General features: G+C 41.6%; 1 protein-coding gene across 2 annotated transcripts in view; it reads right to left on the reverse strand.

The window, feature by feature from the left end:
- Positions 1 to 1,910: 1,910 nt before the first annotated feature.
- Positions 1,911 to 20,162, reverse strand: part of LOC118394719 (TGF-beta receptor type-1) — an 88,762-nt gene continuing 70,510 nt past the window's right edge. For both annotated transcript variants that reach the window (XM_052463800.1, XM_035788197.2), the window contains exon 9: positions 1,911 to 6,470. In XM_052463800.1, coding sequence (XP_052319760.1) covers positions 6,345 to 6,470 — 126 coding nt within the window. In that variant the 3' untranslated portion in view covers positions 1,911 to 6,344. The remainder of the gene's footprint in view (positions 6,471 to 20,162) is intronic.

Raw genomic sequence — 20,162 nt, forward strand, 5'->3', positions numbered from 1 at the left:
GAATAATGGCACAAAATCACAACTGAAAATAGCTTGGATGGAACTTTACAAATCCTGCTGTATTGGGGAAAGGGATAACAGTATGCTAGCTTTCCAGTATGATTGGAATTGCCTAGTCTCACAAACCTCTATACAATGGGACAGTTGTTGGTTGAAAAGTGTGAATGAAAACCACCCTGCACTCTGCCAATTCAGGAACTGAATCAAACCTTGTGGAAAAAAGAGATTGGATCTCGACCCTGGGATTTTTCTCATTAGATTGGACCCAAGAGTACTAAGAGTCTGTGATGCACAGTGGGTACATGCATGGCTGCACAGATGATGTGGGATACAACATGGCAGAGGGAATACCAAACACATCCTTGGCTTGCATCTTACGCAACCACTCAATGCCTAGACTGTGCAGTTAAAAATGTGGGTGGCATGTACATCAAGCATTAATCACTACCATCAAAGCCTTTACGAAACGCGCTGGATAAGTCGAGGAGAAATAGAGATGGCGTCATGGAGAGAATAATGAGCGGCAAGGACAGAGCTCCCTGAATGAACAGTGAAGCAAGTGGATTGGAAATGTAAGGCTTGTCTTTGACCACAGTGGTTTGGAGTTGAACACATGACGTGACAGATAATTTACTGGCAGTCAATCAATTTGTCATCAAGGGGAACAGAGACCAAAGTATTTTTAAAAATAACCAAATTAGGTATATGTTGTTATAAAACCAGTGGAAGTAGGCCAGTGCATGGAGAACTAGAACTAACCTGAGGGGAAATCTGACTTTTTCCCAACTGTCAGAACATAACTCTCCCCAGAATGGGAATAAAGCACAAAATAGGATCCCAGAAGTGAATTACCTCTGGGAATTATTGTATCACCAGAGTTTGTATCAGCACCACTTTTTTAAGGCGATAAATGTTTCTCCCTGCTCTCACTAGTCCCACTGACCACCATTATCACGCTCTCCAGAAGTATGGCTGTGAGAAAAATGACCACGACTGAAGTGAGGATGGGAGAGAGAGAGGAAGGGATAGATTTGACTAGTTAAGTGCAGAATTATTTCAAATCAGAACTTTCGATTGATTCTTTCCACCTTTTGAAAATGATCTCCCTTTTCAAATAGCATGCAGACATAGTTACATCGAACAGCTCAAATTAAATTTCTCAACATGGAAACCAATCATGCTGATATCTTCACCCTTCAAGAGTCCAATCAATGATGATACAGTATCAAACCAGAACACACCCCCTTGGAGTCCTGTTGGCTTTGAGAAATGAAGGAACACTGCATTGACATCTGGATGACGATGAATTGTCAAGAGATGGGTTGATGTTTGGCCAGGCCAATAGCTTCTCAGTCTGACTACAGTGAGTCAGAACAAAGGGATCTCCAGACAGACAGGGTCTACAGGGAATGTCTAGACTCTAAAGAGACCCTGATAGACAGAGCCTCCCCATTTACCCCTGAGCACTTATAATGTATTTACATTCCAGACATCATAAAAAAAGATTGAACACCTGAGGGGGTCAACTGATATAGCGTGGTAGAAACACTGAAACAAAACACTCCTTATGGAATACTAAATGTAGTCAAAGTCAAATGGCTGCATTTACTGTACTAGTACTAGAATTGTTGAATGTGCATTAGCAAGAATCCCTGTGGCCATCATGTAGGCTACTTTTAGGCAACACCACCATCTGTTGGTGGGGGGAGCATGTAAAGGGGACAGAATAATTTGATAACAAAGCTAAACTATTTTGATTTATAGTAAGCATTTAAATTCTGGTTTGTCTGGATACTTCAATATCTTGCAGTACAATCTGAATGACTTGAACCTGAATGACTAGTGATTTTTTAAATGTATACACTCACAGAAGATGGGTTCTTTGAAAGAGAAGGAAAAAAAACAAAATGTCACAAGGTAAGAAAATGCGTATATATTTATTCACAAAACGTCCTACTTCACTATACATGAACTTGAATAGTCAGTCATCGGAATTCCTATGTCGAGCGCTCATTCTTTTAAACACTTTACAACATACTTTATCTTAGGGAGCAGAGAAAAAGCACCTCTGAAAACATGTGTGGTGTAACATGACCCTCCAAACAAATGGTATATATGAAACTGTACAGGGGCTTTCTCTACAACTTGAAAGGGTTCTAAAAGAGATGAAAAGCATTCTTCAAATATCAACAATTCTCAAATAAGAGATTGTTCAAACCGAGGCAATAGGAAAACTTCCTAAACATATGGGCACAACCAACACCGTATACGGAGTACCACTGACAAAGAAATGTGCATTAATATTATTTCAATTAGACATTTCATGGAAATAGAATGTCAAAAGTGGAAGATAAAAGTATTATGTACATTGAGGTAAATTATAATAATAAAACATTAAAAACATTGGTGTGCCGAGAGGAGGTATCGTTTCCTTTTTTTTTTTTTTTATTGTGTTTCAATCAAACTTTGTTTCATTTCCTTTTCAGCAGAACATGTGCTGGACTTTGAACATGGTTCCATATAATATAACAGAAGTCAAACATAGGCACTGGGAAAAATAAGAAGGCTTTCTTCTGCTGGAGCCAGTACTTAATAGCACATACTGCAGCTACTTTACAGCTACTGTGCAATATGTGATATAGATGACCAGGGAATCTTCATATTATCCCTCAAATACTGTACGTTTCAGAATGGTTTGCTTACCAGAAGCGTATTTTTATTTTATTTTATTCTGTTTCACAATCTGTACTACACAGCAGAGCTTAATATCAATTTTGTGGTTGCATTAGAAGCCCACTACTAAATATGTATTCTTCGCTGCCTGCCTCACTGGTCTTTTTCTCCTTCTGCTAATCAGAGCATCTCATTCAGTACATACCGCCACAGGGCTCTTCTCCTTTAGCAAATGAGTGCTTGAGTTCAGGTCAGCGAGAGGTGACGACCGTAATCATGTATGTGTAATGCTGTAATGCTACATACTGGATTACTGGCAATTGAGGGATTCAATTCCACTCACTGAAAATAATGGGGAGTGCTTCAGAAAGTATTCATACCCCTTGGCTTATTCCACATTTTCATGTTACAGTCCGAATTCAAAATAAGCACTTTGTTTTTTCTCACCTCCCTGACCAATGTAATCCATTTTGAAAGCAGGCTGTAACACAAAATATGGAATAAGTCAAAGGGTATGAATACTTTCTGAAGGTATTCTACACACAGATACAAAACACAGTACAATTCACAGCACATTTATAGATGACAGAACAATTGGGAAAGGAAATATCAAAATGTAGAACAGATTTGAAACTGGGAGGGGGGCAAATGCAAGGTTCCTGGTGAAAGCTAGACTAGCAGATAGTGATCATAGTTAGTGGAGTCCTTGCTGGTAGGGAGTCAGAGGCTGTTTATGTTGCCAAGATAAATACCTGGATGTTTCTATGAGAGTCGGAAAAGTAAAAGGCTGCTGATGAGACAGAGGAATGACGTAGAAAATAAAATTGTTGGATGAGTCATGACAACAGTTGCATTTCTCGTTCCACTGTAAAATAATACTTTTTTGGTTTAACATACACTGTATATCGTAGCAGCAATATCCTTCACCTCAAGTCTGACGAATGTAAAAAAACCCACCATGTTGTTTTTCCATCCACAACACTGTTCTGTAATGACCTGTTGACCAATTATGCATTCCATGCATGGCACAATAGTTCAAGGGCGTTTTGATTTGGTTTAAGCAGGTTGATGTAAACTTGCTAAAAGACAAAAACAAATAACACAGTAGCAGATATGAATACAGCATGTACCTCTGGTTTTGCAAAAACAAAAGAAAGAGAACCCTACAGTTCAAATCTAAATGCCATGGCACTTGACAAGCGTTCATCTGACCTCTGCTCACAGTACTTCATAGTTGATTCTATTAGTGTAGATTATATTTTTTAAATGTAATTATGCAGCAATGCTCAGAAGTGCACTTATTGCTACTAAAGAGATATGAAACAATGACTACCTCAGATGACCTACAGCATTTCCTTGACTCGCTTAATTATCCTTTTTGTGTTCTGTCCTACTGGAAAATAATAAAGGGATGTCACATGATCACATCTGTATGTTTAGCAGCATAATGAATATCCAACTAGTAAAGTAAAATGTTCTGTCTTTCATTCATGCAACAAATGAAAGATAGACTACAGGACCTGTATAGGTCTCATGGGGCCTTCTCACTGTAAAGGTAGAGCTGTACACAAATCGAAGATATCCAAATGTACATTCTTGTTTGAAATGTTATGCCCCTAGATGTGAAAACTCATTCACATAAAAGCGATACAAATATACAGAAAATAGTGTATATAATGCAGCTCCGGCAATGCTTTCCCTTAAGACCGTCCAGGTTTGATTCCTACTGAGAAGATTGAAAGGTAAACTGGTATCACGGTGTTGCTTAATTGTATTCATTAGTGCACATCGTAGCACTACTCAGTGGAATACAAAAACAAGAAGGTCTTATTGGATAAGTCCAGGTAATCCGTTAGGTGCCTAATGAATTGGACCCGGACGACTTCCACTGCATTTCTTCCTATGGCAGTGGGAGGACCCATTCCGTCAGAGAACCTCCTTGATTCAGAGCACTTCATGGTTATGGTTGAAAGAATGAAGAGTGCTTTGTATAAAATAGAGGTATACTATACTGAACAAAAAGATAAATGCAACACGTAAAAGTGTTGGTCGCATGTTTCATGAACTGAAATAAAAGAGCCCCTGCCCAGTCATGTGAAATCCATAGATTAGGGCATAATTGATTTATTTTAATTTACTGATTTCCTTGTATGAACTGTAACTCAGTAAAATCTTTGAAATTGTTGCATGTTGCGTTATCATTTTGTTCAGTATATCTATCAGCTTAGGTGTACTCTATGTACACATAGAATGTACACCTGTATACACACACACAAAATACATAGGAATAGAGTACAGCATACACACCCACTCCAGAGGAGGCTGGTGGGAGGAGCTATAGGAGGATGGGCTCATTGCAATGGCTGGAATGGAATTAATGGAAAGGAGCCAAACATGGTTTCCATATGTTTGATAGTTCAATTAATTCCGTTCGAGCCATTACATTGAGTCTCTTATTAGCTCCCCCCACCAGCCTCCTCTGACTGACTCATATTTACACTTTAAGAAATAAATATACAGGTGACAGCCAAAATAAAGGAAACACCAACATAAAAGTGTCTTAATAGGGTGTTGGGCCACAATGAGTCCCAGAACAGCTTCAATGTGCCTTGGCATAGATTTTACAAGTGTCTGGAACTCTATTGGAGTGATGCGACAATATTCTTCCATGAGAAATTCCATCATTTAGTGGTTTGTTGATGGAGGTGGAAAACTCTGTCTCAGGCGCCACTCCAGAATCTCCCATAACTGTTCAATTAGGTTGAGATCTGGTCACACACTCACAAACCCCTATGCTCCTTCGAGACCTCTTTCAAAGGCAGATCTCTTCTACTAGCCATGGCAGTCAAAATAATGGGCAACTGGGCATTTTTATACATGACCCCAAGCATGATGGGATGTTAATTGGTTCATTTACTCAGGAACCACACCTGTGTTAAAGTACCTCCTTTCAATATACTTTGTATTTACTAAAGTGTTTCCTTTATTTTGTCAGTTACCAGTACATAGCAATGAATAAAATATTGCATATTTCACTGCATATTTGACAAGTCTTGATAAAGGTCATATTCAGTTTTTCTTGACAAAAGTATACACAATTATGGAACTGGCATCTGTAAAATATATGTTTAAAAGGTACAAGATGTTGAGTGAAAAAAATAAATGCATGAGTAACACTCAATCCTGTTTGAATGAAATGCTTAAATAGACACAGACCGCGGTACTTTGAGAAATAACCAGACAGAGGTATTTGAAAATGTATATTTTCTTTCAATGTAACTAATTTCTTTGATTCTGAATATTTTCTATGGAATTCCTACAGGAGGTCCCAATAAAAGTCAAGTAGTGTCTGTTGGGGGTAAGAAAGAAGGGCTTGTTGCAACCAGTCAGGCAAACCAACAGGAGGGTCAGGGGGTTGTGTCTCTGCATCCAGAGTCCAGACAGAGTATTATCCAGGTTATCCACTGGAATCAACCCATGTTTTAATGCCATCTTAGAAAGAAACAATCTCTCCAATCAGCCTTAAAGGAATGAGTCATAGAAGGGTAAACACACCCACCTGATTGTACCATCACCTCCCTCCCTCCTCCTTCAGAGAAAGAGGAGGCGTAGGGGAACAGCACACAGATGGGGACTGAGATTCCAGACATTCAGGTGGCATTGTCTCTAGTTTACATCTTGATACCTTCCTGCTGGCTGAGCTGGGACAGGGACTTCTTGATGCGCAACGCGGTGAGGCGGGCCGCCCCGTTGGAGTACCAGCACTCCCTCATGATCTTAGCCATCACCCGTAAAACCTGGGGAGGGGACAGAGGCAGGGGAGACGGCGTCAACATCACAGGACAGCAATTACACATCCATATTTTGTTTTGCATGTTGTTGAGCACTGAGATATACATATGGATTGGTCTAGCTGCCCCCACCAATCATAGAGTAAACACCATGACTGTGGCAATTGCAATGTTACAATGTCATTCTTCAAGTGGAAAAAGTAATGTAATCACTGCTGTTGTGAAAGAACTGGAGAGCAAGAGAGAAACAGCAATAGAGACGCTACTCATAGACATGGTGTTAAATCTGCAACCGCAGTCTGAATTAAGACTTAAACCCCTGGTCTGAGGACCAGCAAAGACAATGGAGACACAGAGGAGCGCCAGCGTTCTGACCTTGAAAAGGCTGGTCAGACTTGCAACATCCAGGCCACAGGTCTGAATACCAATCCATTGCATCCCAATTCCTCAATCTCACGAGGGCCGCCGAAGGGCTTTGTCAGTGAGTCTCGTGTTGAATGCAGGGCTGTATTGAGCAGTATGCTCTCTGGCAGATCGGACAGTGAAGACAGACAGGATGTTCTGCTGGTCGCCTCTTAGAGGCTTTTATTTTCAATATTAGGTGCATTATGCATTTGACCTAACTGATTTGAACGAAACACATGTCATATTCTCAGACAATGAATAGGTCCACTGAACCAAACAATACTTAAATTGGAAAGAAGGCCCTTCTATTTTTTTTTTTTTTTTTTTGGGGGGGGTGGTTGGGACGATTAAAGGCATTAATTAAGATGTTGTACAAGGTGCAGGACATATTGGCTAATAGAATTTGTACAGAAAATAACAAACAGTACCTTGACATAAAGACATAGATAAATCAAATATATTCTCAGTAGCAAATAAACTATTCAGGAAACAACTCTTTGCCTATAACATTTGTATCTTAAAGCATAATTGAGAAATAATTAATCAAAGTCATTTTAGACTCCATAGTATTTAATCTGTAGGTGCTACAAAGTGAAAATTGGTGTAATGAAGATGTATCGCCTGCTCTGTAATATGAGTAGTATTGATTTCAAGAACAATTTTCTAACATTCATTTATGAATATTGAAAAATAACAATGAATATTGAAAATATACTGTTGAACATAGTATACTTTACAGACATATTCAAGTTCCAATGTGGGACCTCAAAAGTTATGGCCCATTTTATTCTGAGAAGTTGGCATAGTAAGCGATGAGACCAATAACAGCCTTCTTGTATCCAATGTGACCCCCCCCCCCCCAAAAAAATTGCTGAGCTCAAACTTGAACGTTGTGAAAATTCTGTGCAACTTCCAGTGCGCGTTTACTGTGAACACTGAGGCTGTACCCGCTTTAAGTTTTAACAGTGATAATGTAGGTTACTGTGGCTATTTAATCATAATGTAGGCCTACTAGAGTGGCCTAAAAACAATGGAGAAAATGCATCATAACATTTTAACATGGAAATAGCTGTTCTATCATTCAGCCTACAGTAGCAGCCAATGTGTGGTGTTCAAAGTAGGCCTACATTCCATGAGACTTTTGGACAAAAAACATGCAAGGCTTGACATTAACCCGTTTAGCCACTTGCCCTTCAGACCAGAAGGTGACTGAAAATGTTGTGGTGTTTGATGCAAGAAACCACTAATAATAATGCATTATGCATAAAATGCATTATTATTCCCATACCATTATTACAGAGAATAAGACACATTATGCTACCGTCTGTCTATTGGCTACTTAGCTTATTCGAGCCTGTCTCAAAATAAAACATTGGAACTTTAAGACAAAAAAAAGCATTTTATCTGACCCGCTTTTCAAAGATGGCTATACATCTATACGTTTTGTGCTCTTGTAGGAAGCAATCACTCCCCTAATGATAACTACAAATTATGTATAACTGGGCTAATTTACATTTACATTTGACTAATAACTCACTAACTAGCAAAGGATATGAACAAAATGTGCATACGTGGCCACATGCAGCTTTTGTTTTAATCTCAAAACAAGTATATCAATTTACGACCGCTCATGTTGAAAACACTGTCCAGTTCAAAGTAAATGACACAGATACATATACAGTTGAAGTCAGAAGTTACACACCTTCGCCAAATACATTTAAACTCAGTGTTTCACAATTTCTGACATTTAATCCTAGTAAGAATTCCCTGTTTTAGGTCAGTTAGGATTAACACTTTTTTAAAGAATGTGAAATGTCAGAATAATAGTTGAGAGAATGATGTATTTCAGCTTTTCCTTCTTTCATCACATTCCCAGTGGGTCAGAAGTTTACATACACTCAATTAGTATTTGGTAGCATTGCCTTTAAATTGTTTAACTTGGGAAAAATGTTTTGGGTAGCCTTCCACAAGCTTCCCACAATAAGTTGGGTGAATTTTGGTCCATTCCTCCTGACAGAGCTGGTGTAACTGAGTCAGGTTTGTAAGGCCTCCTTCCTCACACATGCTTTTTCAGTTCTGCCCACAAATTTTCTATAGGATTGAGGGCAGGGCTTTGTGATGGCCACTCCAATACCTTGACTTTTAAGCCATTTTGCCACAACTTTGGAAGTATGCTTGGGGCCATTGTCCCTTTTTTTAATGGCGGGTTGGAGCAGTGCTTGCTGATCGGCCCTTCAGGTTATGTCGATATAGGACTCATTTTACTCTGGATATAGATACTTTTGTACCCATTTCCTCCAGAATCTTTACAAGATCCTTTGCTGTTGTACTGGGATTGATTTGCACTTTTCGCACCAAAGTACGTTCATCTCTAAGAGACAGAACGCATCTCCTTCCTGAGCGGTATGACGGCTGCGTGGTCCCATGGTATTTATACTTGCGTACTATTGTTTGTACAGATGAACGTGGTACCTTCAGGCATTTGAAATTTGCTCCCAAGGATGAACCAGACTTGTGGAGGTCTACCATTTCTTTCTGAGCTCTTGGCTGATTTATTTTGATTTTCCCATGATGTCAAGCAAAGAGGCACTGAATTTGAACGTAGGCCTTGAAATACATCCACAGGTACACCTTCAATTGACTGAAATGATGTCAATTAGCCTATCAGAAGCTTCTAACGCAATGACATCCTTTTCTGGAATTTTACAAGCTGTTTAAAAAGGTACAGTCAACTTAGTGTATGTAAACTTCTGACCCACTGGAATTGTAATACAGTGAATTAGAAGTGAAATAATCTGCCTGTAAACAATTTTTGGAAACATTACTTGTGTCATGCACAAAGTAGATGTCCTAACCGACTTGCCAAAACTATACTTTGTTCACAATAAATTTGTGGAGTGGTTGAAAAACATGACTTATAACATACCTTATGTAACATTAACCAATTAAACTCAAGCCGCACCACATTATTTCTGCCTCATGCACAAATTCATGTTATTATTCCTATGAACAGAGAAAGTGAAATATTCCTTGATATTAAAAAAGACCCAAGCTGCTAATAACAACAACTACACAAGCCTATAGATACACGTTCCTACGCATTCATTACTGCTGCAGTGCTTGTTGTAGTGCTGAGTGGAAATAGGAAGAACGCACATTTTAGAATTATAAAAGTGTTGAATACAAAGTGTTGACAGTGCTGAGTAAGAACTTACACCGGAACTCACTCATAACAGCATATCTTTGCTGTATTTGTTGACAGTGTTTCTCTAGTCATGGTTTTAAATGTTTTGAAATCTCAACGTATCAACTTAGTTGTAGCTAACGGTCATTTCGGGCCATCCGTTTGGCCAGCGGTAGGCCTATAGTGCACTTTATTTTATCTTTGGGCCTGCCGGAAAGGCCAAGTTCGTTCCTTCAGACACATGAAATGGTTCAAAATGGCAATAGTTCGCCTACCTGGTGCGCAGGGCAGCTGAATCGGGTGCACCCACTGCCAACAGCGCGAGACTAGGGCTGTTACGGTGACCGTATTACCGCCACACCGGCTGTCATGAGTCATGACAGGCAGTCAAATTCCATGTGAATTCCACGTAGTCACGGTAATTAGGCTTCTCCAAGCTCTGATGCTGCGGATAGTCATTAGTAGCCTGCCAAACTTGCTACCAGGACTCAGCGTTCTATTGTCCCTCTAATCACTCTGACATCACTGCAAATATAATCAAAAATCGAATCAAACACTTCATGAGAGCCCATGAGCTCATGTTGCGCAACATACAGTGCCATGCGAAAGTATTCGGCCCCCTTGAACTTTGCGACCTTTTGCCACATTTCAGGCTTCAAACATAAAGATATGAAACTGTATTTTTTGTGAAGAATCAACAACAAGTGGGACACAATCATGAAGTGGAAAGACATTTATTGGATATTTCAAACTTTTTTAACAAATCAAAAACTGAAAAATTGGGCGTGCAAAATTATTCAGCCCCCTTAAGTTAATACTTTGTAGCGACACCTTTTGCTGCGATTACAGCTGTAAGTCGCTTGGGGTATGTCTCTATCGATTTTGCACATCGAGAGACTGAATTTTTTTCCCATTCCTCCTTGCAAAACAGCTCGAGCTCAGTGAGGTTGGATGGAGAGCATTTGTGATGTAGCTGGCCATACATGATCTTCCGTGGCAAGCACTGCGGAGACATTCTAATGACATGCCAAAAGCCAGCGCAGTTGGTGTTGGGTGACCATGGCCTCCATACTCTTGCAGTTAGATCTTAGCAAGTATTTCAGTATGGGGCACATGGTGGCACAAGGTGAATCCCAGGATGCGCTGCAGGCATCTTATGTGTAATCGCTCGAGCTGCTTGTTGTGGCGACTGTAATTGACCCAGGCTTCACAGCTGTAAAGAAGTATGGTGATGCAGACGGCGACTTGTGTGGAGGTGGAGATCCCTGTTTTGGAAGACCCTGCATCTGAGTTTCCTGATGCTTGATCTTATTTTGAATTGAGGTCGATGATGCAATCCTCTGAGAGTATGCTGCCCAGTTATATGAAGGACGGAACAATTGCCAGTGATGTGTGTTCAATGGTGAAGACAGGCATGGTGGGTGGAGGGCTTGATCTCCATTGGCAGACCACCTGTCGTGGTGGTGATAGACAGTCCCATCCTGCTAGACCCTCACAGCCGCTACAAGGACGGACTGAAGGGCTTTCAGAGTGTGGGCCACAAGAGCACAGTCATCAGCATACTGCAGCTCAAGAACCTGCTCCATCAAAATGTTGGTGTTTGCATGGAGCCTCCTGAAGTTCACCATAACACCGTTGCTGTCTTCAAGCTCTTTGTGGAAAAGCTGGGTGACATATAGGAGGAAGATGTTAAATAGTACCTGTGCCAGCACACACCCCTGCCTCACACCGATGCTTACTCCAAAGGGCACTGACTCTTTTGCCCGGCTATGGCCACCCGAGCCATCAAATCATCATGGAACTGGCAAAGGACGTTGACAAATTTGTCTGGACAGCCACATTTGAGTAGAATGTCCCATAGTAGTTCCCTACTCACAGTGTTGAAGGCCTTGGAGAGGTCGACGAAGGCCATGAAATGGTCCGGATGTTCAAGGCACTTCTCCTGGAGTTGCCGTACTGTGAATATCATGTTGACTGTACTCCTGTCCTTTTTGAAACCGCATTTTGACTCTGTCAGCAGTTCCTCTGTGATGTTGTTCACCAGCCTGTGTAGCATCATCTTGGACAGGACCTTGCCGGCAACAGCCAGAAGGGCTGTCTGTTGTCGCAGATGGACTTTTCATCACCAATTGTTCTTATAGATGGTGACAATGTTTTTATCCTGCCGCTGTTGGGGGACGACATCCCAAACCTCAGTGATGTGCTGGTGGAGTGTTCTGGTGCAGAAATAACCTCCCTTCTTAAGTAGCTCTGCCAGGATGCTGTCAGCACCAGGAGTCTTGTTTTTCTTGAGGGAACAGATAGCTGATAACACCTCTTGGAAAGTTGGAAAATGGTTGAGGTCTTGAATGGGCAGTTCTTTCAGGATGGAGTGGTCTGATTGAGTAGTGCTTAAAAGTGGTCAGCCCACCTCATCAGGATCTGGTTTTGGTCCTTCAAGAGAGTCAGACCATCAGCTGTTTTCATGGTGCTGATTGAGCAACTTCTAGTGCCATAGATAGCTTTAGTTGAGTTGTAGAAATTGTGCATGTCGTTTTTGTCTGCATAAAGGTGGATTTCCTGTGCCTTATTCTTCCACCATTCATTTTTTTCAGAGTGTGCAAGATTGTTTGCGCAATGCATGCCATTGCTTGCAAAGGGTAGCAGATGTGGGACTGTTGAGAATAGCCCTGTATGCTTTATGCATATTATCCAGTAAGGCTGTGATGGTGTCAGAGACTGGGTAGAAGGCTGTTCTTAATTGCCAGTCCCACACCATGCTTATGTTGTCCACCCGGAGGGTAACCTTTCCAGAAGAAGGTGTAACCTTCTCCCTCTTATTTCTGGGAACCTTCATCCGGGAACTTGGTCTCACTCAGGGCAGCTATGTCAATGTTGTAGCACCACAGTTATGCAGCAATCAAAGCTGTTCTCCGATGGGGTCTATTGATATTATCGTCAGTGTCCAAAAGAGTTCCGATGTTCTTTCTCGCTAGTTTTAGGGGAATTATTTTCTTTAGCATTTTTCGACCGCTGAGTGGAACTCCCGATAGGTGCGGTAGTCTATCCAGGATGGCGTGAGTGGAACTCCCGATAGGTGCGCTAGTCTATCCAGGATGGCGTGAGTGGAACTCCCGATAGGTGCGCTAGTCTATCCAGGATGGCGTGAGTGGAACTCCCGATAGGTGCGCTAGTCTATCCAGGATGGAGTGAGTGGAACTCCCGATAGGTGCGCTAGTCTATCCAGGATGGAGTGAGTGGAACTCCCGATAGGTGCGCTAGTCTATCCAGGATGGAGTGAGTGGAACTCCCGATAGGTGCGCTAGTCTATCCAGGATGGAGTGAGTGGAACTCCCGATAGGTGCGCTAGTCTATCCAGGATGGAGTGAGTGGAACTCCCGATAGGTGCGCTAGTCTATCCAGGATGGAGTGAGTGGAACTCCCGATAGGTGCGCTAGTCTATCCAGGATGGAGTGAGTGGGCAATTATTAGGCCACCTTTTCTAGGCCCCAGCTGGGGTGAGCAGTGTGGCTCCTAAACAGGGCTGCTCAGTCACAGAGGGGTCTGCCGAGAGCAGCTGCCACTCAAGTCACAGCTGCTGGCGACCATAATAGCCCTGTGCGGCTGGCACTGATTAAGGGCTCCCGGTGCATTCACTCCTGCCCCCGTCACCAGAGACCTCAACGTTGCCAGACTTTAGTCCGGCTTCCGGTTGATGGCTTCACCGAGGCCAGAAGTGGATACCTGCGCAAAGGAAGTTATTTAAAGTGCCGCTGAGGGTGCACAATCCCCAACAGCACTACTTCACTGTAGGAAGGTGAAATTCCAGTGGCAAGGGGGAAACCCAGGATGACCAGTATCTTCCACAGCTGCCCGAGCCCCAGTCTGTCAGCGTCCGCCTATCACGCACCGCCAGCACGCTGCTTTTCTCTCAGGATGTTCTCCCCTAGCCTTTGTCGTACCAGATGCGGGACAGTGGTTGATAGCTGCAAGGACGTGTCCGCAAAGAGGTGGGCCTGTACAGATGCATCTCTGGGGCCCACTGCTGCTCCGAGATCCCCTGCCAGTTAGCCTGGAGTTTCAAGACAACCAGTAAACGTGTGCCGCCACGAGGAGGCCCGACATGGAGAGGCTTTGTACCAACAAGGGGAGACTTGTGCATGAAGCTGCTCCCCAATTCACTACAAGGGCTAGCTGGCGACAGCGAGCTGTAAGCAAGAGTATGCAAGCACATAGTAAGCGGGCATGCAACTAACCTCTACCTTGGCACTACTGCACTAGATGCATCACATGCACGCTGCGGTTGCCTGCCAGTACACACACACGCAAAAAAACAGAATTAACATAGATTGTGCCATTATACAATACATAGCCTACTGCATATATGCATGGCAGAAAAACATAAATCAAAACTGATTTAAGATGTCTTTGATACATAATTCATTGGTCTTGCCTGAGTGTGTACTGTTCTTATGCATCCTGGATGGACTGGTTACCTTATGCTACGCTTCAAAATGTATATCCATGAGTCTGGGAGTGAACGTATAGCCCTAGGCGATGCTGTTGGTTCATTGATTGTGCAGGGCTTATTACTGTTAGCCTACAATTAGTGAATTTGTATTTGATTTTGAATAGCCTGGTTATAGGGAATTTTTATATTTTCAGAATTAATTGGGTGACACATTACCTTTAGCTATACAGAATCTCTCACTACCATGCGTTTCCATCTCCTCTCTCTCCTTTATTCCATTCTCAAGCGTTGCCGAGAGGCTGTCAACAGTTTAGTGAAATATGTTTAGTTGCGAAACATTACTAATCGATGTACCCAAACAGATTTCACTTGGTTTCCCAAATTAAGCTGCAAGAACAAAATTGGAGAGCCCATGGCATACAGAGTTTGGGTGGAATATCACCTGTTGGGCAGCCAAAGCATACTCATTAAACAGTGGTTGATGAGGAGTGAAAAAAAGTGTTCTTGTATTTATTTATCAGCGGCTCATATTAAGCACATGCTCCACTATAAAACTTAAGTAGCCTACAAAATAGACCAACGTCCCATATTCGAGTGCATACAGATGACATGTATTTGTTCCCCTGTGATAATGGCCAATTCTAAACCATGACAAATTTAGCATATTAGTAAAGACAAGATTCAATTGAGAATAGTCTGATGGGTGAAAATACAATCACTTGATGAGAAAACAGCTGTGCAGCCTGAGGAAAGAAAAAGCGCAAGGTATTTGCTGCTTCATCAAATCATCAATAGCCTAGTCACACCTTGCAGCCCATATACTGTATGTCTTGATTTCTAAGACATTCTATGGTTTGTATCATTCACAACTAAAGATTCAAAATAAATCCAAATCTAGCATACAGGACCTGTCTCAAGTGTGATTGCTTTTACACAATATAGCCACGTCATACAGTGCATTCGGAAAGTATTCAGATCCCCTTTACTTTTTCCACATTTTGTTACATTGCAGCCTCATTCAAAAATGGATTAAATTACATTTTTTACTCAATCTACACACAATACCCCATAATGACAAAGCAATGACATTATTTACATACGTATTCAGAACCTGCGCTATGATAATCGAAATTGAGCTCAGGTACAACCTGGTTTCCATTGATCATCCTTGAGATGTTTATACAACTTGATTGGAGTCCCGCTGTGGTAAATTCAATTGATTTGACATGATTTGGAAAGGCACACACCTGTCTATGTAAGGTCCCACAGTTGACAGTGCATCTCAGATCAAAAACCAAGGCATGAGGTCGAAGGAATTGTCCATAGAGCTCCGAAACAGGATTGCGTCACGGCACAGATCTGGGGAAGGGTACTAAAAAATGTCTGCAGCATTGAACAACCCCAAGAACACAGTGGCCTCCATCATTCTTAAATGGAAGAAGTTTGAAACCACCAAGACTCTTCCTAGAGCTGGCCGCCCTTCCAAACTGAGCAATCAGGGGGAAAGGGCCTTTGTCAGGGGGTGACAAAGAACCCAATGGTCACTCTGACAGAGCTCCCGAGTACCACTGTGGAGATGGGAGAATCTTCCAGAAGGACAACCATCTCTGCAGCACTCCACAAATCAGGCCTTTATGGTAGTGTCCATACGGAAGCCACTCCTCAGTAAAAGGCACAGGACAGCCCGTTTGGAGTTTGCCAAAAGGCATCAAAGGACTCAGACCATGAGACAAGATTCTCTGGTCTGATGAAACCAAGATTGCCTGGTTTCCTCCAGTGTCGCGTCTGGAGGAAACCAGGGACCGCTCATCACCTATCCAATACCATCCCTATGGTGAAGCATGGTCGTGGCAGCATCATTCTGTGGGGATGTTTTTCAATGGTAGGGACTGGAGGGCTAGTCAAGGTTGAGGGGAATTATGAACGGAGCAAAGTACCAAGAGATCCTTGATGAAAACCTGCTCCAGAGAGTTGAGGACCTCAGACTGGAGCGAAGATTCACCTTTCAACACAGATGTGGCTTCGGGACAAGTCTCAATGTCCTTGAGCGGCCCAGCCAGAACCTGGGCTTGAACCAGATTGAACATCTCTGGAGAAACCTGAAAATCATCCAACTGGACAGAGCTTGAGAGGATCTGCAGAGAAGAATGGGAGAAACTCGTGTGCCAAGCTATTAGTGTCATACCCAAGAAGACTCAAGGCTATAATCGCTGCCAAAGGTGCATCAAAAAAGTACTGAGTAAAGGGTTGGAATACTTACAGTACCAGTCAAAAGTTTGGACAGACCTACTCATTCATGATTTTTATTTAATTGTAATGTTTTACTATTTTCTACATTGTAGAATAATTTTGAAGACATCACAACTATGAAGTAACACATATAGAATCATGTAGTCATCAAAAAAGTGTTAGACAAATAAAATATATTTTAGATTCTTCAAAGTAACCACCCTTTGCCTAAATGACAGCTTTGAACACTCTTGGCATCCTTTCAACCAGCTTCATGAGGTAGTCATCTGGAAAGCTTTTCCAACAGTCTTGAAGGAGTTCCCACATTTGCTGAGCACTTGTTGGCATCTTAATCTTCTCTCTGAGGTCCATCTCATCCCAAAACATCTCAATTGGGTTGATGTCAGGTGATTGTGGAGGCCAGGTCATCTGTTACAGCACTCCATCACTCAAATAACCCTTACAGAGCCTGGAGGTGTTTTTGGGTCATTGCCCTGTTGAAAAACAAATGATAATCCCACTAAGCACAAACCAGATGGGATGGTTTATCACGGCAGATTCTGTGGTAGCCATGCTGGTTAAGTGTGCCTTGAATTCTAAATAAATCACTGACAGCGTCACCAGCAAAGCATCTGTAAGAATATTTTAAGACATAACGCAGAGGACTAAAAGGTCAAGAGGGAATTAACGATCAATGGAAATAGTTGTTTTTCTGCAATAGGGAATGAATGATTAATGGGTTAGAGACGTGGGAGGAATTTCAATCTGGGACTGATAGCTACATGTGGCAAGTTCTCATTGGTCCAAATTGTCTATACATTCAGCCTGAAACAGGATACATTGGCCAGATATCATTGCCAGGAATTCAAATTGGTCAACCCCAGGCTAGGGTTGGGGGTTATAAATGACATCCTGCCCCTTTGTTCTGTGGAGAATCAGTGAGGACAGGGAAGAATGACCATCTACTTCACAGCATAACAACTATGATTTGTTCTCTTTGAATAAAGCTATTTTTCTCCCCCTGATTTGCTTTGGGGTCTGTTATTGATGAATAACACCAACTGATAACACATCCCCACACCATCACACCTCCTTCTCCATGCTTCACTGTGGCAACCACACATGCGTCATCAGGTCATCAGTTCACCTACTCTGCATCTCACAAAGACAAGGTGGTTGGAAACAAATCTCAAATTTGGACTCATTAGACCAAAGGAAATATTTCCACCAGTCTAATGTCCATTGCGTGTGTTTCTTGGCCCAATCAAATCTCTTCTTCTTATTGGTGTCCTTTAGTAGTGGTTTCTTTTCATGAAGGCCTGATTCACACAGTCTCCTCTGAACAGTTGATACTTTTTCCAACCTACACTCTGACATTTTAAATGATGCATTCAATATAGACAAGAAAAATATAATGTTATTAGTTTAAGCACACTGTCTATCAAAATAAAATACTGGATTTATTGTGATGGTGTATATTTAATGATTTATTAGACTTTTTTAAAACAGCGATGTTCCAAAAGGCACGCCTCAGCGGCTTGTATGTGTCGAGGCCTGGAGATGCGTTTTGTTATTTAATGGTCAATTACCGGGAGACCAGCAGACTTTTGCATGACAAAATTTCATGACTGCTACAGCCACACCTGAGACAAAAAATAAATACTAATACAAGTCTTTATCGTTGGGTTTTTTACAGGACTGTTTGGCGATCGACTAGGAATGCCTTGAAGATAAACTGGTTGGTGACCACTGCTCTAGAAAGTTGAGTGAAGTTTAGTGTAATGATTCTCCCATGGGCTGATATATTTCTGCGAGCTGCGCGGCAGTCGGGGCTACTGCGCACGCAGCTTAGAGGGAACATTGCTTGTATCATCGCACATACTACAAATCACCAACAGAGGGCAACAATTTTGAATCCATTTTCCCATTCACTCTATTGGTAATGCTTACCGTTTGGATCACACCTGTAACATTTGCAGAGATCCCCCTCTGGAACCTTGATATGCCCGTAGTGTATATTATGTTCACCAAAAAATATGGATATCTACAATATTCATGCTTATTTTTAAATATTAATTTAAGAATTGTTATTGAAATAAAAATACTACTCATATTACAGAGCAAGCAGTAAAGCTTTGTAGCACCTACAGATGAAACATTATGGAGTCTTAAAGGAGGTCATAAATATGCCAATTGATTGTTTTTAGATACAAATGTCAATAATCCTTCCTCCATAAGGACCATTCTATGGATTTACCATTTTGTGAAAATCCATAAAATCATGGTCTTTTTTGTGACCTGGTTTCATGAGGAATCACTCTATGGCTCTACTATTGCCAACATGTTAACTGCCCAACCTGCTCTCTCTCGGGATAAGGGCAAATTAGCACCTAAATACGCTTTCCAGGAACCCCTTTCCATTAGGAATGTTTCAAACAATAGGTCAAAAATACATTTTTAACCATAACTTCTTATTCTTACTAATAAATATTCCTCATTGACTCCTCAGATTTTTGTCATGAAAACCACAGGTATGACAAAACATACATTTGTACTGCTCTAATTATGTTGGTAACCAGTTTATAATAGCAATAAGGCACCTCCGGGGTTTGTGATATATGGCCAATATACCACGGCTAAGGGCTGTGTCCTGGCCGTGGTATATTGGCCATTATACCACACCTCCTTGGGCCTTATTGCTTAACTATAGACTATTGCACCATACTGAATCTTCCCAGATCCTTCGTCTGCACTTATGGACTGCCCTCTTCAATTTGAAACAAAGGTTTTCAATGGGGTTCAAGTCTGGACACTGAGTTGCCATTGCAAAACGTTGATTGTGGTCAATTAAGTTGTTTAAAGATTTATTAGTCGTATGTATGGGAAACACATGGTATACACTGTCCAACGAAATCCTTACTTGCAGGTTCTTTCGACAATGCAACAATAAGAAATAAAATATAAACAAAGTAAAATGGCTCAGTAGAATAGAATAAACATTTTAGTATCAGTATAATACAGGAAGGCACAATTTATAATCCAATATTTGACACACTTTGGGGACGGGGGGGATTAGGGGGCAAGTGTTTATATTGTGCAGTATTTAGAAATCATAATACGAGTCTGGTAGCAGCAGTTGTGTCACGTCTGCTCCTGCTCCTCCACGCCAGAATACTAACCACCGGTCCTGGGATTCATCATTACGCACACCTGTGAATCATTATGATTCACACCTGTACTCCATTACCTTCATCATTTCCTCCCCTTTATGTCCTTCTCCTGTTGGTATTGTTCTTGTGTTGTTTTGTTGTTTTATTAAAACATTTCACCTGCACCTGCTTCCGACTCACTGCCCCATCATTACAAGTTGTGATGTGTATTGTGTGTGTGTGTGTAGCATACGTTTATATGTGGGTATGCGCTAAGGTGT

Source organism: Oncorhynchus keta, chromosome 15, assembly GCF_023373465.1.
Source record: "Oncorhynchus keta strain PuntledgeMale-10-30-2019 chromosome 15, Oket_V2, whole genome shotgun sequence".
NCBI lineage: Eukaryota > Metazoa > Chordata > Actinopteri > Salmoniformes > Salmonidae > Oncorhynchus > Oncorhynchus keta.